This window comes from Myxine glutinosa, chromosome 6 (assembly GCF_964187855.1).
Source record: "Myxine glutinosa chromosome 6, kmMyxGlut1.1, whole genome shotgun sequence".
Lineage (NCBI taxonomy): Eukaryota > Metazoa > Chordata > Myxini > Myxiniformes > Myxinidae > Myxine > Myxine glutinosa.
In genome coordinates this window covers 128,698,429-128,723,129 of record NC_136266.1, presented here as the reverse complement: position 1 = coordinate 128,723,129, position 24,701 = coordinate 128,698,429, and the positions used below count along the sequence as shown (strand labels likewise).

At 41.5% G+C, this 24,701-nt stretch overlaps 1 protein-coding gene across 3 annotated transcripts in view; it reads right to left on the bottom strand.

Moving 5' to 3' along the window:
* LOC137430284 (huntingtin-interacting protein 1-related protein) overlaps nucleotides 1-24,701 on the bottom strand; it is a 122,217-nt gene that overhangs the window by 17,124 nt on the left and 80,392 nt on the right. For all 3 annotated transcript variants that reach the window (XM_068121054.2, XM_068121055.2, XM_078780530.1), the window contains exons 21-30: nucleotides 23,241-23,348; nucleotides 18,594-18,730; nucleotides 17,061-17,171; nucleotides 16,324-16,382; nucleotides 15,848-15,878; nucleotides 13,878-13,940; nucleotides 11,821-11,921; nucleotides 2,929-3,034; nucleotides 732-855; nucleotides 583-644 (exon numbers count right to left, since the gene is read on the bottom strand). In XM_068121054.2, the coding sequence (XP_067977155.1) occupies nucleotides 583-644; nucleotides 732-855; nucleotides 2,929-3,034; nucleotides 11,821-11,921; nucleotides 13,878-13,940; nucleotides 15,848-15,878; nucleotides 16,324-16,382; nucleotides 17,061-17,171; nucleotides 18,594-18,730; nucleotides 23,241-23,348 (902 nt within the window). The remainder of the gene's footprint in view (nucleotides 1-582; nucleotides 645-731; nucleotides 856-2,928; nucleotides 3,035-11,820; nucleotides 11,922-13,877; nucleotides 13,941-15,847; nucleotides 15,879-16,323; nucleotides 16,383-17,060; nucleotides 17,172-18,593; nucleotides 18,731-23,240; nucleotides 23,349-24,701) is intronic.

The following is a 24,701-nucleotide window of genomic DNA, read 5'->3' as shown; positions in this document are numbered from 1 at the left end:
CAAGAAGAAACCGATTCGATTTTGGTTAAGGTACAGATGCAAATCGGGCCTATTAGTGGGTGACAAAAATTAAACTGTTCAGCCTGGCAGAGGTATGCTGCGCTCTACGGAGTTCTGTTCTAGTGGAATATGGAACAGTGTGGAACTGAACCCAGTTATTCCCATTGCTTTATATTACATCTGCATTGTGTTTCAGTCGATCATGTGCAGTGCAACCACATGATCAAGTGGTGGTCTAATAGTTGTGTAATGTGCAAGACAATCGGCTGTATGGCTTGATTTAGGAAAACTGTGGTCATTGTGTTTAGATGGTCAAGCTGCCTACAGCAACGACAACATGGACTTTGACACTTTCAATTAACCAATGCTTTTTATACACACATTATTGAAAGAATTCAGCTAAGAAAGGCATGATATGATGTTAGACCCTGGTGCCTACGCTTACAATTATAAAATTGTGAATCATGAAGTTACTAAGGTCCCACTGTATTGAGTGACATCATGTGTGACACTCCGGGGAATATGGTGTGGCAAAATTGGATGAGAGTCGTCAGTATAATGGGTTTAAATAACAGGACCCACCTGACAGTCCATTTCCTGCCGCTTGATTTGGGTCAGCGAAACTCCTGTGAAGGTGAGAGGTTCTGCGAAATAAAATTAAAACAGGGATGAAAACCAGAAGAAACAGACGTGGTAGACCATCCAAGAAGCAAAGACTTGTTTTTCCTCACCTCCTTCTTCAACCTGGGCCTTCCCATCCTTGGTGGAAGCAACGACTTTCGCCGTTGCCTCGTTGACATGTTTTGAAGCTTCCTTCAGCTGGGAAAGCTTTTTGCTGTTGCTTTCAGCCTTCACCTGTGAATAGGAAATGGAAGAGACAAAATCTAGGTGGGGGCTGTAGTTCGGCTCCATAATATTAATCCAACAGCCTGAGATTTTTAGCTGGGGTAGATCAGAAGATCCGTATTATTCAGGTGATGACAGCAACAAGCACCCATAAAAAACAGGAACCACCTTTCAAGGCCATTTCCCCCCGCAGAGCAGGGGTTGGCCTTTTTCGGGCACTGTGGTCCCCTTTTTGAAGCAATGTTTTATGGCCGAATGCCCTTCCTGCCGCCAACCCTGTCGGTCGCCTCTTACGACACACAGGGAATTACCAGTGAACTGGTACTCAATTTGCCGACCTCAGAAGGATGACAGGCTGAGTCAACTCCCCTGGCGTTAATTCAGCGATCGACAGGGATTCGAACCCAGGATCCTAGGATCCCAAGCCAGCACCCTAACCGCTAAGCCAACACCAGGTTAGCAACAACCACCCATGAAAGGTAATATATGCATGGGGTCAGTGACACATTTTTTGAAACACTGCAGCTGGCTCAGGGAATACGTACAGGAAGCGCAACAACAGACGTGAACGACAGTGATAGCAAAAGTACACCGGACAAATTGTTACTGTTGTCATCGGCCATTTTTTTCAGTAAACTAATCATTTTCAAAGGAGGAACATTAATCTGTCAACCTCTGGGCCAAGTGAGAGTGGTCAGAGAAATCCAAGGACACTTTGGAATGGCAAGTAATGATGGCAATATTAGAGTTCATTGTTGGAGCCATCACAATATTTTGTAGGTATATGGATGGGGTGGGGGAAATGTGGTGAGTGGGGGAATGCGAGGAGAGGGAGAGGAATGGCAAGTAGATAAGTAAAGGAAAAAGGAAGGATAGGAGAGGGAAAATATGGAATGGGAGTACAGGAGTTTTCAGCCTGAAGAAAAGGTACAGGAATAAAATAAGTGATTAAGTTTCAAGGTTAAAATGTAAAAACTTAGATATGTGTGTAAAAGTGTTGGACAAAAAAAAAAAAAAAAAAAAGATGTAGAGGACTTATTTTGCAATGGACAATTTTCACACCACTCTCATAATACACTGCATCATCGCAATGGAAGCCTGTGGCTTCTGTGTGGAGTAAATTCTCTTTCACCCTGTCTCTCCACCATCAAACCACACGTGTTGTTATCCCAAGCATGCAAAGCAAAAGTGGGGTTTAGTGATTGGTTCACTTTGTCTGCCCACAAACATCAGTTTATGATCGAGGAACAACTCAATTCCAATTGAATGTTATATTTTGAACACGGATCGGAACATGAATCGGAAAAGTAGTTTAGTAGAACTTTGGTTTGTCTCTGAATTTGTCCCGATAGCACATGCGCAGAGAGGAGTGAGATTAAAAAAAATTTACTCTGTCTGCCTGGCAATCAAAACAAAATTGAAAATCATTCCAAACAGGCAACGTACTGTTTTTAAGGACGTCATAAAGGACACAAACAACAGGCACGAGGAACTAATGTAACGTGTTAAATAAGGTGGTGTGTTAAAAACACTGCATTTACAGCAGTAAACTTCCGGGTTTGTTTTTCTACGCCATTTAAAATCTTTATTTTATTTCAAGTGAACTATATACTTGAACATTGGAGAACACCATTTTCTACTTTTAAAACCCTTCCGTTTATCAGTACTTGGACATATTAAATAAGGTATTAAGGACTAATATATTAACATATTAATACTAATATATAACTATTAATATAACTATTAATTATATCAATATAACTAATATATAACTATTAATAATATTAATATATAACTAATATACTAACATATTAAATAAGGACTGCATCGAGGGAGCTAAACTTCCGGAATTTTTTTTATACGAGCTTTAAAATCAGTCTTTTATTTCAATTGAATTATAAACTTGAACACTGCTCAGGGTAAGATGTCCTATGAACTGTCTAGTTACCAATGCAGTGTGCTATAAAACTATTTGTTGTTTGTTGACCGTGTAGTGTGCCACAGCCAATAACAAAAAGGCCTTCAGGATATTAGTGGTAATTCCGTGTGTGCGAATCATTGCAGTGTGTTGTAGAGACCAACCTTTGAAGCAGCTACCAGTTGGGCAGTGCTGGCAGCAATTTCATGAGAACACACGACCAGCTCCTCAAACTTTCCATCAGCACTCACGGCTTTGTCAGCCGCCTCCCTAGAAGATAAGGTGTCATGATCATATGATATGGTGTGCTTCATATACCTGACCATCCACAACTTGAGCTCCTTCAACCCACTTGCATTGTGTCCATATATTCGTTCAATCTCACATGCAAACTATGATAATAATCTCCTCATGTTTACAACACATTATAGTAGCACATCCCAAACGTTTTGGCATGAGGCCACCCTTTTGGTTTTCACCAAACCCTCACGCACCCCTCCCCCCTCCCCCCCCATTTTTTTATTGAAATACATTTTATTTTGGATGCAGTAAAGCGCAGTCGGATACTATGCCACCATGGCCACTGCCCACTGTTGATACTACGCTGCTACAGAGACGATTGAAGAATATGAGCGCACAGCTCCTTCAGGCTTTAAGTCCAGGCAGAAAGTTCTGCGAGTAGGTCCCACCGGCTTTACGTCGTGCAAAAATTTAATCCCGCAAAGTGAATTGCACGGGAGATGCTGACCCCGCGATCGCTATACCAACAATGATTCCAACATCCTCTTCCCACCACCAAGGCAAGGGAAAACTAAGCTTCTACTGTTTAGTTGTTTTTAGTTTACAAATCTATTAGTTGCGGCGTTATTCACAGGCGGCAGCAAGTATGGAGCTGGCGCGATGCTTAAAGGTCGTGGGGATGGAGGGGGTATTGTAAGGCAGAGAACGTTGGTGTTTGTAGATATATTGGCCTTCAATGCCATAGGCAGAGAGTTTGGAGAGCAAGGCGGGACGACAAGCTGTATCGAGAGTTCGAGATATGTCCAGAGAGACGGCCCTGATCTCAAGTCTGACATTGAGGGCCTCCATTCATTGTTGGGAGAACAGACACAGCATGTCCAAGGTAGAGTGACCGGGTCTGAATCTGAACTGATGGTCTGAGATCATGCTGTTGGAGAAAAGGAATAATGCAACAGCAACTGTGACTGTGTCAATTTGACAACATGTCCCCTGCAGTGGGCAAATTGCAGGATGTAGCGAGATTTATCACAAATACAGCACATTAAGGTATAAATCAGTAAACTTGAAAAAAAATCAACCCAGAAGGTCGCTTTATGTATGTACGTAGTATAGCTGTACTCGATTCCAAAAATAAAGTCAATAAAATAAGCGTACCAATGTGTTTACCTACCAGGCTACCATGGTAAATCATGATCCGGCATGCCAAGGACAACATTCTCACTTTTTTGTTACAAGAGACTCATCGTGCAGTGCTTGCGCATCAGAATTGGGGAAAAAACAAAAAAAAACAATAGTATTCTCGAAAATTTAGAATAAGTAGCCTTAGTAAATAAATTGCCTTGAAAATAAAGTATTTAGGATTAAAGAAAAAGAATTAAAAAACCAGGGTCAAGATGTCCATTATATTTTTTATTTACAAAGAGGATACAAAGAACACAAGCAGATTAGTTTTACCAGCTTGGAACACGAGCAGAACTCACGGGGTCTGTCGTGTTCTATCCTCTAAATGCTGAGGGCTGTGCGAGGAAGCAGCACATGGAATTTATGAAATCTTTAGTTTGATTCACTCGGGGTCGGAATCGAACCGCCGACCTCACAGACTCAGAGGGGATGCTCAAACGACAACATCGATGAGTCCGGACAATATTTTTTTGTGAAATGGAATGTAAATGAGCAGGAAGCACATCGTCATGGAATTCTCGCACAATTCTAGAATGGATCACGTGGCGAATACATTTTATACACGTATTACATTGTGTAAGGTTTGATTCCTGTTTGGATGTTGTGTGTTGTTGGTAGAGACGTTATTGTTCTCTATATCTGAGGCAGGTTCTTTCCCTTGAAATTTTGGGACGAGGAAGGTGTTTCCTTCTGTGAGCCACTTATCCATTGATCGCCTTTCCTCCTCAGATGAGTAATCCCTCGAGGATGTTTGACCTTGCCATTGTACACAATAAAAAGCTATATACAATGTCTGCAAGACTTTGAAGCTGCAAATTCATGTATTACATCTTCAATGTCCGTCTGTCACAGTAGTTCATTTACAATGCTGAGGAAGCATTGTGCACCGAGCTGGTCATGTTGAATCGGAGTATGCAGTTTGTTTTTGATCAGAGCAAGCTTAATGAAATATCTCTCCCCACTGCAGTTTGTAACCCTCATACACTCTTTGCAAGGGGCGTTCAAGACCACGATTCATTATTCTTAGCTAAACCGGTAGGCTTGGACTCACAACCATCTTTCCCTTCATCTACTTTGTCAGTTTCGTGATTGGGATCAGGTGGCATACATGATGCCGCGTCTGCTGACCTGCTAGGTTGAGTCATGGAAGAAAAAAAGCAGTCAGTCTTGGGGTTTTTGAAAGAATTTCCATCATCTCATTCGACTTCTTCTTTGCCGTTCACCGTTGGTGAGCACCAGATTGCAGCATTTTTCATGGCATTTAAAAATTTAAACAGCTTGGTCATGGCCAAAAATAATAAATAAAAGGCCAAATCACAAAGAAGGAAAATTCTTTACATCACTAGGTTTGTGTGGACAAGTTCACCTTAATTTGCTTGCTGGTCTGATCGCGTGTAACTATTGCATGCATGAAAATACGCGGTAAAACCAAGTGACCTAGCCATTGGGTTTCGGGGGCAATTGCACTCCGCCTTCCCCCCTGGCGCTCCCCTCCCTGAATTGACCAAAGATCATGGACAAAAAAACAGCGCTAATTGAATATAAGCACCAGTAGTAAAATGTATCATTCATGGTCATGCACAAAAACGATAATAAAAATAAATACATGGGTATGTGCACAGGAAGATCAGTGCTGATCTAAAACAGCTAAATTAATAAGTTGCAAAATCCTTGATAACTAAGTTTGTGTGGATAGGTTTGCCTTCAGTTACCTGGAGATTATTGCACCAACCTGATTGCGTGATTAGTGCGTGTATGAAAACACATAATAAAATGTTTTTTTCAACATTTTTCCCGGGAAAAAAGCAAACAAACCCCCGCTTTTTGGGGGCTTTTACATAATTAAGCATAGATAACCCATTGTGTTTTTGAGGGGACTAGGTGGTCCAAAGTCACGTGCACCCATGTGCAAAGTCACGTGCATCCAAATCCGTTAATCCAGCCCTGAGGAGGATGTACTTTTGCACCATGTTTATCTAATACGGTGATGTGGGCTGGCTTCCAAGTAGACGGAAGGTGACCTTGGACAAATGATAGGGTGAACAGAGCAGAAAGAGGATGAACAAGAGCAGCAGAACAGGTTTTTAGGACACTGCAATGAAGCCATCTAGGGCCAGACAATCGCATGAAAAATAGTGCTCTACTGTATCTTATCCATGCAATCAATGATATCTGAGCATTGTAAATCATTGTCCAAAATCACACCGGTACCGACATTGACTATGATTTGTACATCACTTCCACCCCTTGTTTATCCATTCTTCTTTTCTTCTTCTTTTTTTGTTTAGTTTCCCACTTCTTCACAACCTTACCTTCTACTCGTCCTCCTTTTTCTTCCTGCCTTTACTTTCTATTTTCCTTCTCCTTCTCCCTTTTTCTTCTTCTCCTTTTCACATTTTTATTATGACATGCAAGAACAGTACAGCACCAACTTCTTGCTTAGACGTTATATATTGTTGCAGTTTTGAGAATAAAGGCAAACCCCCCTCTTAGTTAGTTGCACCACAACATGTAGCCTCGCTTAGTTCAGTTATCTATCTATAATTCCACTAATCTCTGTGTGTATGTTTGTTTGTATGTTTGTATGTTTGTATGTTTGTCTGTGACCGCTGTTTCTCGACAACCACGGGTCCGATATACTTTAAACTTGCCAGGTATATTGCTGGGGACCCGAGGATGTGCCTTTTCAAGGTTTCATATTAATCGGACAAGTAGTTACCGAGCTATGTCCAAAAAACGATTCAACCAATCAGAGAGCAGCGAGCTATCACGTGTGCCGAACGTGGCGAACAGACTCTGCCTCGGACGGCACATTTGAGAGCGTATTCATTTATTTCACGTTGGAAAACTATGTTGCCGTTAAACTATGTTTTAAAACTAATTAAAACTACTATCTATAATTCCACGGGTCCGATAAAAAACACCGTACTCGCAAGCCGTTCGCTTTGGACCAAACCATTTCATGTAAATAGAGGGGGGGGATTGTCACCGTACTCGCAAGCCGTTCGCTTTGGACCAAACCATTTCATGTAAATAGAGGGGGGGGATATAATTTTAGATATATATATAGTACGGGCATGCCCTAGTGTCTTATTCAATGTTAAGTATAGTCTCCTTTCCTGTGTTAGTATGCGTTGAGACAGGCCAGTAAGTGTAGGCCTCATTGGGTTGGAATACCATGTGCTAGGGCCTGGAACAGGTCTGGGAGGCCCGAGGGAGGAGCTGAAGGGGAGTGGCCGGTAAGCGGCAAGCAGCCAATGGGAGCTAAAGGGGAGTGGCCAGCGACGGCGGGCAGGGGAGGTGCTTCAAACATTCGGGTGGGACTCTGGGAGGGGCTATAAAACCCGGTCCGGATCCCCGAACTGAATCTCTGCCCCAGCGCTCTCGCTCTAGCCCAGGACTCCGAAGCACGAACTCACTCTGTGGCCAAGCTCCCAGCTCCCTCTCTGCGCTCTGTGGTTGAAAGCACGAACTCTCTCTGTAGTCTGCGTTCTGCCCTGCCCTACCCTGTTCTCTGCCGCCTGTTATAAGCACTTTCGCTGGCCGATCTCTCCCGGGGCCACAGACTCCAACGATCTCCCTGCACGTGCCGCAAACATCTCAAGGGACACGCCCAGCGAGCTGACCGGGGCGAACGGCACCAACGGCCGTGCTTTGAGCACGTCCTTCTTCTTCCTTCCTTTCCCCGCGTGAGTGAGAGGGCCCTTGTCTGGGGAATTAAGTTAAGGACGTTAAGTTTTTACCCTGTGTCTCTTCCTTGCCCTGATCACTGTACATTTACAAAGAAACCTGTGTTCTTTGCTTCCATTTGGCCGTTCACGTCTTTTCCCACCATTGGCCTCGCATTGTACGAAATAAAACCGCTCAATCGGGTTCATAATCATTAACGGCACGAGTCACGTGACACGCAAACCGCTCGGGCGTATCAGACTAGTGTGACTCGTGCGAGGTTCAGCCCCCATCTTCGTGGCGGCGTGTGTATAGAAGGTACTTGGGAATTTGACCAGAGACCCTTCCGCACGCTCGCTGCGGGGGTGGCGACTGGAATTGCTCCGCAATCCGCCCCACGAGTGTAAAGTGGGTAGCGGCCTCGTGGACTCGAAGGCCTGAGGGGGAAAAGGGTTTAACCCCCCTCTGTACGTCGACGGGCTCGAGATCCGCAACAATATTCTTTTAAAGTCAATACCTCTATATTTGTATGCTGGTACTGTCAAATTCATATAGATCCTGAGGCACCATTGTTGTTAATACCTGCTCTCGTATACTTCCGGTCTCATTTCCATTGTCTGTATTCATAGTGGTCCTCATAACGTTAGATTTTATTTTGTTCTATTTGTTTGTTGTTGCAAATGTGCAATGAAATGAATGTATGATGAACATATATTGATATTACAATCTTTTTATTTTTAAATTGTAATAGATTTTTACTTGCGGAATGTTGCTGCTGTTATTGGGGTTATTCTTGTGGGTCAATTTTTGAAATGTGTACCAATTGGTCATACAGATGCCGGAACACACCCACACGTCGATCGACTCCACCCACCATAGTGCCGAGACAAAATGACATGGCCGCCATCTTGTTTCCTGGTGGGCCAAACTGTATCGGCCTTTATAGGCCTCTGCTGATTTATACAATGTCCAGCTTTATTGTGTCAAATTTACATTGGCTTTGTTTGGGTAGAGTGTTAAATTATTATTAATGTTTAATCAGGCCTGTATGCGCCTTCCTGAAAAAACGAAACAAAAAAAATGTTAAGTGATTTTTGAACGGCGCCATCTGCGCATTTCCCAATCAGCCCATTATCGGACTTTTAAAGTCAATTCAGTCGCGTTTAAAGGCACAGCCCCATACCTCGAATGACCATATACAGGTTTTTATGAACAAAAGCTTTATTACCACAGAGAGAGGGAGGGCGGAAACTTGGTAACTGAATCTGACGTTCTTGAAGCCTGAGCCTAGATCTACTGTAATCTATACACCCTAGATATGATAACAACATAACCCTTCGTGCTGCTCCTGTTCCGAGTGGTTTGGACTAGTTGCCTCAAAACCAAAACCAGCTCAGAACTCGTAAAAAGTCAGACTCGGAATTCATATTGAACCAAACTGTGAAGACCCTCAGAGATGAATTGTATAATATCTTCAACAGCAAGGATGAGGGAGATGAGTGGACAGAGGAGGTGAATATATATATATACTTTGTGTCGCATGTTGTGCCCACAGTGCAGTCATTCCTAGTCTCGTATTTTAATTTGATTATTTATATTGATAATAATAATAAGATGCAATTTCACAACGTTTTACTTATTCCACTAATTTGTATGCACTATTTCAGATGTTTGTATCTTTTTATACTCTGCATGATCATTGTATGTAAAACCATGTGCAATGTGGCCTATCGTCACGATACATTGGAAGAAATTAAAACATTTTTTGATTTGATTTGATTTGCCCTGTTGCAGAATTAGAGTCGAGGGTTGTCAGAAGTATATCCACCTTCTTATTACTTGTTTCTGCCTTAATGGTTTCGTCAGCAGGCCAAAACTGTCAATATGAAACTTGTGAAATAATACCCGACTAAAAGGCAAACGACACCATGAATATGCACGAATCTCAAAAAAACACAACAACCCCAACTCACAAGGCTTGAAGGAATCAACGATTGAAATAACAGTAGAAATACAAAAGTGAGAATACAAATATATTTTCCATCTCCTGCATAGCATTAGCAAAATGACAATTACTGACAAGGAAGCTACTAGCTTCAGGAGGGAGGGAACTCAAATTCACTTTTTGACACCGAATTACTGGAAATACAGTCACGTTATAAAGTAAGTACACCCCATGTAAAGTTTTGACTTTTTCAACATATTTCAACATACAGCTATTTGATCTTCATTTCAACAATATTGATAGATAAAGGTGATATAATATAACAAATATCATGAAACATTTACATTTTGTAGTCCATTGTATAATTTAAATAAACATAAATGCAAATTTCGCAAGTGGAAACAGTAAGTACACCCTTGGCTCTAATAGGTGGTATTGCCCCCTTTGACAGAAACAACCTCAAGTAGGCATTTCTTATAACTGTCTACCAGTCTCTGACATCGACAGGGAGAAATTTTTGCCCACTCCTCCATGCAGAATTCTTTCAGCTGTGTGATGTTTGAGGGGTTTCTTGCATGCACAGCTCGTTTCAAATCCCCCCACAACATCTCGATGGGATTTAGATCCGGGCTTTGACTTGGCCATTCCAGAACCCTCCATTTATTTATTTTCAGCCATTCCTTGGTGGATTTACTGGTATGTTTGGGTCATTGTCATGTTGCAAGGTCCACCTTCGGTTGAGCTTCAACTTTCCGACAGATGGCCTCACATTATCCTCAAGCACCCTCTGGTACAATGAAGAATTCATAGTGGATTCTATGATGGTGAGCTGCCAAGGCCCTGATGCAGCAAAGCTGCCCCAAACCATAATATTTCCACCACCATGCTTTGCAGTTGGCATCAGGTTCTTGTGGTCAAATGCTGTCTTTGGTTTTCGCCAAACATGTCTTCTGGTACTGTGGCCAAATAGCTCTACGTTTGACTCATCTGTCCAGAGCACATTGTTCCAGAAGTGCTGGTCTTTGCCTTGGTGTTCATTGGCAAACTTTAGTCTTGCCCTGATGTTCTTTCTGGACAGCAAAGGTTTCCTCCTGGCACACCTCCCATGCAGATCAAATGTGTGCAGCCTCTTTCTAATGGTAGACTCGTGCACTTTGACATCAACAGTGGCAAGAGCTACCTGTAGGGCCCGTGATGACATTCTGGGGTTCTTAGAGATTTCTTTCAGCATCTTGCGGTCTGCTCTCGGGCTGAACTTGCTGGGGCAGCCTGGCCTGAACAAGTTGGCAGTTGTTTGGAATATTCTCCACTTGTAGATGATCTTCCGGACAGTCGAATGATTGATTTCAAATTGTTTGGAGATCTTTTTAAATCCCTTCCCAGACTCGTAGGCATCTATAACCTTCTTTCTGAAGGCCGCAAAGAGCTCTTTTGATCTTGGCATGGTGACGCCGCACACATCAACAACAAAGAGCAAACCAAACGAATTGTCTGAGGTTTAAATAAGACAGGTTCCTCCAAGATCCTCTCTGACAATGTTCTAATCATTTGCACCTGAGCTGGTGCACCTGATTCTAATTTTAGGTATTTGAAGGTAGGGGTGTACTTACTTTTTCCACATGCAAAATTTGCATTTATGTTTATTTAAATTATACAATGGACTACAAAATGTAAATCTTTCATGATATTTGTTATATTATATTACCTTTATCTATCAATATTGTTGAAATGAAGATCAAATAGCTGTATGTTGAAATATGTTGAAAAAGTCAAAACTTTACATGGGGTGTACTTACTTTTTCACATGACTGTACGTCAAATCCCATTTTTCTTGAGGGAAACCCGTGCATTTCGTCTCACATTATACGGCAGTAGATCACCCATTATAAATCTCATATGTTTTTTCGAAAGTGGAAATCTATAAAAACTTACTTGGGTAAGGGTAACCCACATCTCTCCCCTCCCCCCCCCCCCCACACCCCCCTACCCCCCAAAGAGAGGAAAAAAAAAAAAAACTTACACAAGTGCTGTGGCCCCCCAACCAACCGCTTTTGCAGCAGAAATTAGTCCCTCTGTCCAGCGAGAATTCCTCGCATAAAATTCCTTCGGGGATGCTGCACCCTGCGAGAGACAATCTCTTAGCTGACTTAATGAAGAAATTTATTACATTATTAAGCATGGACGACACCTTGGTCTTGTCAATGATAGGCATGTGTCAGAAAAATCAAAGGTGGAAGGAGGTTTCTTTGAGCACCTTTTGCGACTTTAAAATAAGTGTTGCAGTAAAAACTTCTGATTTCTCCTTGTTAAGATTTTAAAGTTCCATACGTTCTAACCCACAAGTTAAATTTTATCAGTGACCAAGAAAATAGGAACCACGATGGAGCTAGAAGTCATGAAGAATACACTCTTTGCGTTGCAGCAGTTGAATTTACAGTGTGCATTTGCCATTGACAGCAAATCTCAAGATAAAATAACATACAAGTCAAAAGAAGGGATCAGAAGCAGAAAGATAATAAAGACGAAGATAATCTGCTTGTAATCTTTAAGTAATAGGGTGAAATATTGTGGGAAGAGAATAAATTGTTTAACTTTCAGAATTTGTCTGTATACAGTGCATTCAAAAAGTATTCAGACCCCTTCACTTTTTTCACATTTTGTTATGTTGCAGCCTTATGCTGAAATCGTTTAAATTCATTTTTTCCCTCATCAATCTACACTCAATACCCCATAATGACAAAGAGAAAAACAGGATTTTAGAAAGTTTTGCAAATTTATAAAAAAGAAAAAAACTGAAATATCACATTGACATAAGTATTCATACCCTTAACTCAGTACTTAGTTGAAGCACCTTTGGCAGCGATTACAGCCCTGAGTCTTCTTGGGTATGATGCGACAAGCTTGCACACCGGGATTTGGGGATTTTCTGCCATTCTTCTCTACAGATCCTCTCAAGCTCTGTCAGGTTGGATGGGGACCGTCGGTGGACAGCCATTTGCAGGTCTCTCCAGAGATGTTCGATTGGGTTCAAGTCAGGGCTCTGGCTGGGCCACTCAAGGACCTTCACAGAGTTGTCCCAAAGCCACTCCTGCATTGTCTTGGCTGTGTGCTTCGGGTCAATGTCCTGTTGGAAGGTGAACCTTCGGCCCAGTTTGAGGTCCTGAGCGCTCTGTTTCAGGTGTTCATTAAGGATATCTCTGTACTTTGCTCCGTTCATTGTTCCCTCAACCCTGACCAGTCCCCCAGTCCCTGCTGCTGAAAAACACCCCCACAGCATGATGCTGCCACCACCATGCTTCACCGTTGGGATGGTATTGGGCAGGTGATGAGCGGTGCCTGGTTTCCTCCAGACATGACGCTTAGAATTGAGGCTAAACAGTTCAATCTTGGTTTCATCAGACCACAAAATCTTGTTTCTCACAGTCCAAGAGTCCTTTAGGTGCTTTTTTTGCAAACTCCAAGCGGGCTTTCATGCGTCTTTCACTGAGGAGAGGCTTCCGTCTGGCCACTCTGCCATAAAGCCCAGATCGGTGGAGTGTTGCAGTGATGTTCCTTCGTGTGGCAGTTCCTTCGACCTCATGGCTTGGTTTTTGCTGTGATATGCATTGTCAGCTGTGAGACCTTATATAGACAGGTGTGTGCCTTTACAAATAATGTCCAATCAATTGAATTTGCCACAGGTGGACTCCCATCAAGGTGTAGAAACATCTCAAAGATGATCAAGAGAAATGGGAGGCACCTGAGCTAAATTTCAAGTGTCATAGCAAAGGGTCTGAATACTTATGTCAATGTGATATTTCAGTTTTTTCTTTTTAATAAATTTGCAAAACTTTCTAAAATTCTGTTTTCTCTTTGTCATAATGGGGTATTGAGTGTGGATTGATGAGGGAAAAAATGAATTTAAAAGATTTCAGCATAAGGCTGCAACATAACAAAATGTGAAAAAAGTGAAGGGGTCTGAATACTTTCTGAATGCACTGTATGTGTTCGATACTCGTGTGACAGCTCATCTATGAGCCTTGGACGATTAAAAATAAATAAAACCTTGTGTCCTTCAAACCCACTCTCCAATCTCACCCGTCCACTCTCCACAATCTCTCTCTGCAGCTCCTTAGAGGCTTGAATGAGTACTTTAATGGCCTGAAAAAGGGACAACCACACAGCGCACCATCAATTCCAAAAACAGGCTGTGATTTTCTAGTTTTGTTCATGGTAAGATAACTAAATAAAAATACTATAAAAATACTATAAAAAAGACAACTATCATAAAGTATATATGTGGGACAATTAAATGCCCAGACCAGGAATTGAACCCAGGTCCTCTGGTGAATCGTACCAGTGTTCTGCCATTTGAACTATCTGGGCGACCCTGACCAAGCACGTAATTTTCATAGATAGCAGTGGTGTTTATAATAGAGGACATGGATTTGTCCCCCCAATGGAGGAAGACCCTCTCATGTTCAGGCAGTTGGTGCTCCTACAGTTGGCAGTGAGTGCCCCAGAAGCATTGGCAGAAAGAGAGTGGCAATTCTATGCCAATTCATTGATGGAAAGAGAGTGGCAAAATAGAGTCGAGTGTTGTGTAATTTTCCCACATATATCAATTTAATTATTTATAATCCTGTTCATTCATGTAATTATCATCAAAGACTGAGAAATAGAAAATATCTTCCGTATATTAAATATAATTTCACATTGGAGTCTTTCTGCATTCTTGACATTCCATGATAAAAGAAAAAACATTTTCAAAGTAACAGAAAAACAAATAAACAGTTTATACCATATACTTATATAAATTTTAAAGTAAAACAAAAGGGAAATTTAAAAATTAAGAATCACCAGAGGTAACAGCTGTTAAAATTTTCATTTTACATCATGTGAAATAAATAAACAATGAAAGAATAAGTGCTACTTCAGTGAATATGGGACTTTCAAAATGTCGTATGAATGTTAAATGAGGCCTTCTGCGCACGTGTGTGAGTTTTCACCAATTTGGTTCTGCTCATCGGGCACTTTTAACCTGCCGTTGCTGGTGCAAAATCTGCAATTAAAATCGTCTTTTAACCATAATTTTCAGCATTTCGACGAACAAGTGGCAATTTCAAGATGGTTGACCATAATTGTTATGTTCCTAAATGCAAATTTGACTCGCGTCAAATATCTGTGGATGATAGGAGTCGGGTTTCTATCATTTCCTGTTAATACAATTAATTAGATAGCGATGGCCATGTTTATAACCAATCGATGCAAAAACTAGTAGAATTTCCATTGCGGCCCCCCGAGTCAAACAATTAAAAATAATATCCAGTATACTTGTAACGGCACTCACAGCTCAAACAACTCCAACTCCCACCCCTAATCCCAAACTTGATTAATAGTAAATATCATCATTTTAAACTTGCCCTGTGCATATACAAGCCACAGATATGACCTTACCATCGGTAATAGAAGCATGAAGGTTTAGTTGGAACGCGTGCACGCACACACATACACACACACACACACACACACACACATACACACACACACAAGCCTTCAGCCTTTCACTGGCCCACATCGACCAAAATATCAACTCTTTAGACAAGTTGATCAGGAAGTTCTCTAACTGTTTCCGTGTTCAGGGGCACACCCCTTTCTCGTAGGTATGTTTGCACATATTTTGGGCTTCTTTAAAAGTTTTTGTAGTCCTTCCATTCTACAATTCTTATCTGGCAGGCATGAATTATGTCCAGGCCATCCCCAATTGACTTCGTTACGAGGGGTTTCGAGCAATCTGGGGCGGATTATGCCATTTTGAAAGTGCCATATTTCCCGCAAACTTATAAAGGCTGCCATGTCATGCCAATTACTGGCCGCAACGCATGTGATGTCTCACGTTTAACAACCAATCATCTAGTCACAAACAAGTCGCATCACTTGACTGTTTCACTTGTACACAATTTTACCTGTTGTGCCTTGCTGACGATTATTCCCCACTTGACACAATCTTTAGATTATTCAAAATTCCATCACATGATCAAGTAACACAAACAATTCCTTAAACTCACCCGCATAAGCTCTGTGCACGATGCCAAGATTCTGCAAATACAGCACCATGGTTATCATTCACATGGTCACCAGAACAACGATCATCCATAGATTGACATCATTATCATTCATTAGCTGACTACAATAGGTAGGAAGCTCATGGATCCAACAAAGTTCAAGTGCAATCCTTAGTTTCCTTTTCAACTTGTGCCTTTGTGGAAAGTGGATGAAAACAAACAAAGTCCAAGATTTTCAGACCTCGTCGGCCACATAAGCATAGACCGTGTCATATATAAAAGCCCCTCAGGGACCTTAATGTCATCATCTCCTCCAACATGTACATTTTACCTTAAAATGTCGGCCCCCAATAGTAAAAGGGGACTGTGAGGAAAATTGTCCAGACAAGGTGAAGATGGGAATCATATAAATATATTCATGAACCGTAAATGACGATGGGGGAATAAATTAGTGAGGGATGAAGGAATTACAAACTCACCGCTCATTTACTTCCAACTTTACTCCAGTATCTGCAGCACGAGACTTGTTGAGCATTTCCTGATGGAATTGGTGGGTGAAGGGGAGTGTGAAGGGGAAGGTTGACCACCCACAGTGCAGTTAGGGGTTTTAAAATTCACCTTTATCTGCTTCGGCCCAAGTTATTTAACCGTTGTGGGTCAAAGTAGACCATATTTATTTAACCTCTGCGACTAAAGCAGCTCTGAGTACCTTATTCATTATAGCTAAAACAGGCCCGAGGTCTTTAGCTGCTGTGGCCAAAGCAGCCATGAGTTTTCTAGCCACTTGGCTAAAGCAGGTTCGAGTTCTTCAGCCATTGCAGCTAAAGCAGGAAGTGTTCTTTACTTTGTCATAAATGTACCATTGTTGAATAGTTTGTCAAAAAGTAATGAACAGTAAATGTATAAGCTGGCTCCTTATTTTCCATTTCCGAAATCCCCTCCTTCAATCCAATCCTTTGATGGGCCTAATGGGCCTCCTCCTGCAATGAAGTTCCTTGTCAGGTAACTCGTATTAAACCCAAAGCAAAGTGGACCTTCATGCTCCCTCAGGTGAAGGTGTTTCTGCAGCTAAGGCAATAACGGTGAGCGGCTGAACAGTCAGCAGAAGATTACTGGGCTTTACTTCACATACATTTACAACTTTACACTGCACCAGTGGATGTAGTAAACCTAAGGTCATTGTTAATATATTTTTTGGTTTAAATCCCTACCACACCTCGATTCGTGCTGCCGCATCCTCCACTGCCGAGCTCGTGGTGGCCATCTCCTGCTCCACCAAGTCCCCCAGCTCCTGCTGTTGCACGTCACGGCCACGTGGACGCAAAGCCTGTGGACGAACTAGTTTTAGGCCACAAAACACAATTCTTCAATTAAGGATGTCAAATTTTTGGGAAAATATTGATGGTTGAAATAGACCAAGCATGATATCATTCATGATTATATTAGCAGAGACCTTTTCATTCTCATCAATGAAGACCACTAATTACCATCAAGTTATTCAGCTCTTTATTGAACAAAAGTGTCTGCAACAAATTTACAGCTGGCAAAATAGTCTAGGCCCTAGAGATACGCACACGCACCTCCAAGCTGTATAATTGGGTTTAAATATTGGCCCAGCTATAAAACTGTCATCTCGGTGTTTCATATGCAGGGTGATTCCTCAATTTGTGTGCCGTCCCTCGGATGGACGTTAAGCGGGTGTCCAATCTGCCGGCATTAGTTGGTGAATGTTAAAGATCCCACGGTGTCCTTAGTGAAGAGTTGGCAGACTATCCTGATGGAATTGCTCTGTGCACGATGCCAAGATATGGTCTGGTTATTGTTTCAGTCAACACAATGGCCAAATTCGAAATTTCTGCCCCAACATCACGTTCCCCCTGTCCCAAGGGAATGCATTGCAACAGGATCAAGCCTCCAAGAGGGTTACTATGCCCCTTAGCTGGGCATGTGGATTAGTAGTAGTCGTATTAGTCTGCAACAAATATGCAATTTTAATAGGAGGCACAATAATAAAATGTTTGGTGAAAAGTGGAGTCGTGGGAGGGTTGCGGAAGCAAAGCGAATGACGGTGCCTCCAAGGCTTTCAGGCAAAGTGAACAAGAGTTACTCCAAGTCATGAGTACAAGAGTGTTTGGGAATGTCCTTCATTTGAGAGTAACTTAAGTTGCATCTCCCATATCTTTCGTAAATATTGGCTGTTCATTATAGAAGAACAATAATTTACAGTGACAATGTGGCAAAATAATATGAACATGGATGATTCCTCAAAATTCCAAAATAGTTACATCGACTACTGGTGGGTGGAGCGAATTAACTTTTTTCCTTTTAGAAAACAAGGGCTTTCTTTACATAGCCACGTCATTGACCTCTGGTAGTTTTCTGCGTCACCATTGATCTCTCGACCCATCACAAGTAGGAATGTACAGAAACGAGAATGTTCGTTTAAGAGATATCCATTAGAGAATCAAGTAAAAACAACATGAAAGGTACGAAAACAACACGAAAGGTACAACAAAACAACACGAAAGGTACAATGTGCAGGATGTGCTCGAGAGGAGAATATGGTGGAGGGATGTGGAGGTGGGGGAAGAGTATTAATAGCATTAAATGAAAGCCTTGAGGATCTCACAATAGGTAGCTGAGATTGATAATGGGGTGAAACAATATCATACATGTTAGATTCCCTAAGCCTCGGGAAGTCATGGAGGGCCGAGAAAAATCAGGGAGGAAAAGAAGAGACTGCAGATACCTGTGCAAGCTCAAACAAATGTTTCAGCTGCGTTTGTACATCATGAGTCGAAGCCTGAGCACGGCAGTTGTCATCAGCTAATGCAGACAGGAATCTCAGCGCTTCCTCCCCGGAGACACGACAAGTTTCAACCAGGTCTGCAATGACCATGAGGGACACAGGCACTTAAGAATGCAGACAGCACCTGTTACCATCATAGTATTGACATGCCAAGCTGGAAACCTTTACTAAACCTACAGTCTGAATATATAATACCCGGATTACTCTCAAACTATTAATTTTTGATGCAAAGCTAGTGGAGGACACATCACATCATGAGCAAAGAAGAACATTAGGAGACATAAGCATGTTTTAAAATGATTTACAAGGACATTAGGTAGACAATGGACAAGTTAATATAACACAAGGAATTTAAACTTGGGATCGCAGCATCATGTCCTCTGGGCTCAGATAGAAACAACAAGCCAACGCAACTGCGAAAGATTTGCGTCATACATGCTGGAGCTTCATACGGCCAACTTTTGTTTTTTGTTTTTCATGTTAAACAAAAGAAAAAAAACTTGCATCAACCATTAATTTGTTTTTATTTTGCTCCATGTTAAACAAAGACAAGCATATACAGGGAACCATGCAAATAGACAGCTGCACAAGCCAAATAAAAAAACAAATGTAGTTTGCAAAACCATCAATGAAAGTCATCTTGTTTATATGCTTTTATGGGGAAGAGGGAAGGGATAAGGAAAAATACAATTTCAAACGGTCTCTCTTGATCACTTCAATTAACAAAAAAAAAAAAAAAAAAAAAAACTTTACCCTAAACATTTCAACAAGATCATTTAGTAATCAATAACGTCCAAAGTAATCGATCCGAATGGAGTCATTGAAGTAATAAGTGCTGTTACCAAAGTTCCCGATTGTTGAACTTTCAAAATGTCACACAAATGTATACACCGAGTGTACGGCAAACTTACAACATAAAACAGTGTTTTATTAGTTCATGTAGGTATTTGAAAATCTCCAGGAACAAAGCTATGCACTCGGAATGGAAATTTTTACCTAAATTTTGTTACATTTTCAGGTGGCAAGTCTTGTTGAAGATTTGGATTGAATACATATGAACCTCTGCATTAGAATCCCATTTTACATGTGTGTAATTAAATTCCATTTTACATGTGTGTACTAGAATTCCATTTTACATGTGTGTATTAGAATTCCATTTTACATGTGTGTAGTAGAATTCCATTTTACATGTGTGTACTAGAATTCCATTTTACATGTGTGTATTAGAATTCCATTTTACATGTGTGTACTAAAATTCCATTTTACATGTGCATACTAGAATTCCATTTGACATGTGCATACTAGAATTCCATTTTACATGTGTGTACTAGAATTCCATTTTACATGTGTGTACTAGAATTCCATTTCACGTGTGTAGTAGAATTCCATTTTACATGTGTGTACTAAAATTCCATTTTACATGTGCATACTAGAATTCCATTTTGCATGGGTGTACTAGAATTCCTTTTTGCATGTGTGTACTAGAATTCCATTTTGCATGTGTGTACTAGAATTCCATTTTGCATGTGTGTACTAGAATTCCATTTTACATGTGTGTACTAGAATTCCATTTTGCATGTGTGTACTAGAATTCCATTTTGCATGTGTGTACTAGAATTCCATTTTGCATGTGCGTACTAGAATTCCATTTTACACGTACGGATTAGAATTCCATTTTACATGTGTGTACTAGAATTCCATTTTACATGTGTGTACTAGAATTCCATTTTACATGTGTGCACTAAAATTCCATTTCACATGTGCATACTAGAATTCCATTTTACATGTGCATACTAGAATTCCATTTTACATGTGTGTATTAGAATTCCATTTTACATGTGTGTACTAGAATTCCATTTTACGTGTGTACCAGAATTCCATTTCACGTGTGTAGTAGAATTCCATTTTGCATGTGTGTACTGGAATTCCATTTTGCATGTGCGTACTAGAATTCCATTTTACACGTACGGATTAGAATTCCATTTTACATGTGTGAACTAGAATTCCATTTTACATGTGTGTACTAGAATTCCATTTTACATGTGTGCACTAAAATTCCATTTCACATGTGCATACTAGAATTCCATTTTACATGTGCATACTAGAATTCCATTTTACATGTGTGTATTAGAATTCCATTTTACATGTGTGTACTAGAATTCCATTTTACGTGTGTACCAGAATTCCATTTCACGTGTGTAGTAGAATTCCATTTTGCATGTGTGTACTAGAATTCCATTTTGCATGTGTGTACTAGAATTCCATTTTACATGTGTGTACTAGAATTCCATTTTACGTGTGTACCAGAATTCCATTTCACGTGTGTAGCAGAATTCCATTTTACATGTGTGTACTAAAATTCCATTTTACATGTGCATACTAGAATTCCATTTTGCATGTGTGTACTAGAATTCCATTTTGCATGTGTGTACTAGAATTCCATTTTGTCTGTGTGTACTAGATTTCCATTTTACATGTGCATACTAGAATTACATTTTACATGTGTGCACTGGAATTCAATTTTACATGTGTGTCGTAGAATTCCATTTTGCATGTGTGTACTAGAATTCCATTTTGCATGTGTGTACTAGAATTCCATTTTACATGTGTGTACTAGAATTCCATTTTGCATGTGTGTACTAGAATTCCATTTTGCATGTGCGTCCTAGAATTCCATTTTGCATGTGTGTACTAGAATTCCATTTTACATGTGTGTACTAGAATTCCATTTTACATGTGTGTACTAGAATTCCATTTTACATGTGTGTACTAAAATTCCATTTTACATGTGCATACTAGAATTCCATTTTACATGTGCGTACTAGAATTCCATTTTACATGTGTGTATTAGAATTCCATTTTACATGTGTGTACTAGAATTCCATTTCACGTGTGTAGTAGAATTCCATTTTGCATGTGTGTACTAGAATTCCATTTTGCATGTGTGTACTAGAATTCCATTTTACATGTGTGTATTAGAATTCCATTTTACATGTGTGTACTAAAATTCCATTTTACATGTGCATACTAGAATTCCATTTGACATGTGTGTACTAAAATTCCATTTTACATGTGCATACTAGAATTCCATTTTACGTGTGTACCAGAATTCCATTTCACGTGTGTAGTAGAATTCCATTTTACATGTGTGTACTAAAATTCCATTTTACATGTGCATACTAGAATTCCATTTTGCATGTGTGTACTAGAATTCCATTTTGCATGTGTGTACTAGAATTCCATTTTGTATGTGTGTACTAGAATTCCATTTTACATGTGCGTACTAGAATTACATTTTACATGTGTGCACTAAAATTCAATTTTACATGTGTGTCGTAGAATTCCATTTTGCGTGTGTGTACTAGAATTCCATTTTACATGTGTGTACTAAAATTCCATTTTACATGTGTGTACTAGAATTCCATCTTGCATGTGCGTACTAGAATTCCATTTTACATGTGTGTATTAGAATTCCATTTTACATGTGTGTACTAGAATTCCATTTTACATGTGTGTACTAGAATTCCATTTTACATGTGTGTACTAGAATTCCATTTTGCATGTGTGTACTAGAATTCCATTTTAAATGTGTGTACTAGAATTCCATTTTACATGTGTGTACTAGAATTCCATTTTGCATGTGTGTACTAAAGTAGAAACTGTGATCGTCATCACAGTCGTAATTGAGAGTATTCACGCTCGGATTTTTGTGTCATTATCTTACAATCAACACAGTTTGTTTGCTTCCAAGACTGGATTGTATTAGTTCTGTCCTTATTTTATCCTCCAAGTTAAATGGCTACCTGCCGTTCAGTAGGCCAATATAACCAGGTTTTATCTAGTTTGGAACAAAAGCGTGTATTCCTGTACAGATGTCAAATAAGCCTATTTTACTTCTCCATTTACTTATTGGCATCTATAAGAATGAAGTCAACAAAATTTACTTCCTCAAAAACTCTTAAGACTATTCTCTCTTTTTCGTCACTTTTCTATCAATGCAGCTCTTTTAAGGCCTGGCCTTGATGAGGACTATATAGTCCGTGACTGGAGCCTTCAACATAAAAAAACAATAATAATAATAATATAAAAAATGGAAGCTACCCATAATGCGGCAGGAATCTAATGATTGGTATTAACATGAATAACTAAACTCTGGAAAATTCTGCACACTACTGTTATTTTTGACTGTTTTGATTTTTTATGGAGTGGGAGGGTGGAGATGGGATGGCTTTGGAAGGGGGACATTGAGGCTTTTGGATGGGAGGAGGGCAGAGAAAAGAGATGGGACAGAGTTGTGAGTGGGAGGCTGAGGCTTTTTGTTGAGGAGTTGTCAGAATTGCACGTGTAAGTTTAAATATTTAATTGTGTGTGTGTGTGTGTGTGTGCACGCGCATGTCTGACTGTAGGGAGGGGGGTGGTGGGGTGGTGGGACGCAATCATCCCCATGAATAATGTGCGAGGAAAATATGACTATTATAACCCCCAATGTATTATTTTACAAGCTTTTTCACTACATAAGTGAAATCAACATTGTTGGCTTATCATCCAAGCTGATTAGAAAAAGTGGATGTCTTACGAATAACATACCCTCAGCAGAATCTCCTCCAGCCTGATGCGACGTGGCACTGCCCTGAACCATTGCATCACTGAGGAGGTATCCAAATGCAGACACCCCTTGCAGCAGAGCCACAGCATCTGCATAATAAAGCAAAAAGGTTGATATCATCATGCCATGTGCAGCCTATGGCTGCTGATTTGCATCATTCCTGGGAGCGTGGCTGTGCTGCTGAAAGGTTAATATAGAAACAAAGATAACTTGATATATGTGAACCGACATGAAGGATAACAAAAGGATATTATAATTTAAGTTGGCTTAAGCATTTAAGTTGACAACAAGTAACTTAAATTATGCAAGCCTAAGAGGATGGAGGTATGGCAACAAGCACAATTACTGAATGAAAAAAACACTGTAGCGGCTACCGCTGGGTTTTCACAATCGCCTTGCACCTATCAAGGACGCGGAGCGATCACCATGCCGGGCTCGTCCAGGACGCCCGGGCAGGCTCGCCCTCAACTTGCCAGGCCGCAGCCAGGACGCTGGGCCACGCCCCCTCTCGCCTTTCCTGGGCAAACGCTCCGGGATAATATGTATATATATTGCTGCCCGATAAACGGGCTTTTCAGAGTGCCTGAGTGTTTGGTTTGATTAAAGCAACTCGGATGAATTCCAGCTTTTTGTCGCGTCCATTCTTCCGATCGACGTGGGAGCCCCAGCTCCTTCATTGGTGACCTACCGACATGGACACGGCAGTCGCCCTTAAACTGCCTACCTTCTGGGAGGCTCACGCGGCGGTTTGGTTCGCACAGGCGGATTCCCTGTTCGCCCTGCGAGGCATCACGGCCGACGACACCCGCTTCCACCATGTGGTAACAGCGCTCGGTTCGGCCACCGCGGCCCGCGCCCTGAGCCTCCTCGAGAGCCCGCCAGCCGCTGACAAATACGGCGCGATTAAGAAGCTTCTCCTCGACGCTTTCGCCCTCCCATCGGCGGAACGCGCACGGCGCCTGCTCGACCTGCCCGAGCTCGGCGACACGCGCCCTTCCGAGCGAATGGACTACATGCTTTCACTGCTCGGCGAGCACTCTCCGGCATTCCTGTTCCGGGAGCTGTTCCTCCGTCAGCTGCCTAACCCGGTACGCCTCGCCCTGGCAAGCACGACGATCACAGATCCCCGGGCCCTTGCCAGAGAAGCCGACAAGATCTCCGCCGCAGGACAGCGCATCGCAGCGGCGACATGGGACCCACCGCCGTCCGACGCAACACCCATGGCGCCCGAGCACCCGGCACGGTCGACGACCGAACTGCCGACGCAATTGGCGGCCGCTACACCGAGCCGACCACCTCCAGCACGACGACCGGGGCCTCCACCTGACCAAGCGTGGTGTTACTATCATGCCAGGTTCGGACAGAAGGCCCGGACATGCCGACCCCCGTGCAACTTCGGCAGGCCGGGAAACGGCCGAGCCGGCGTTCATTACCAGCCATGA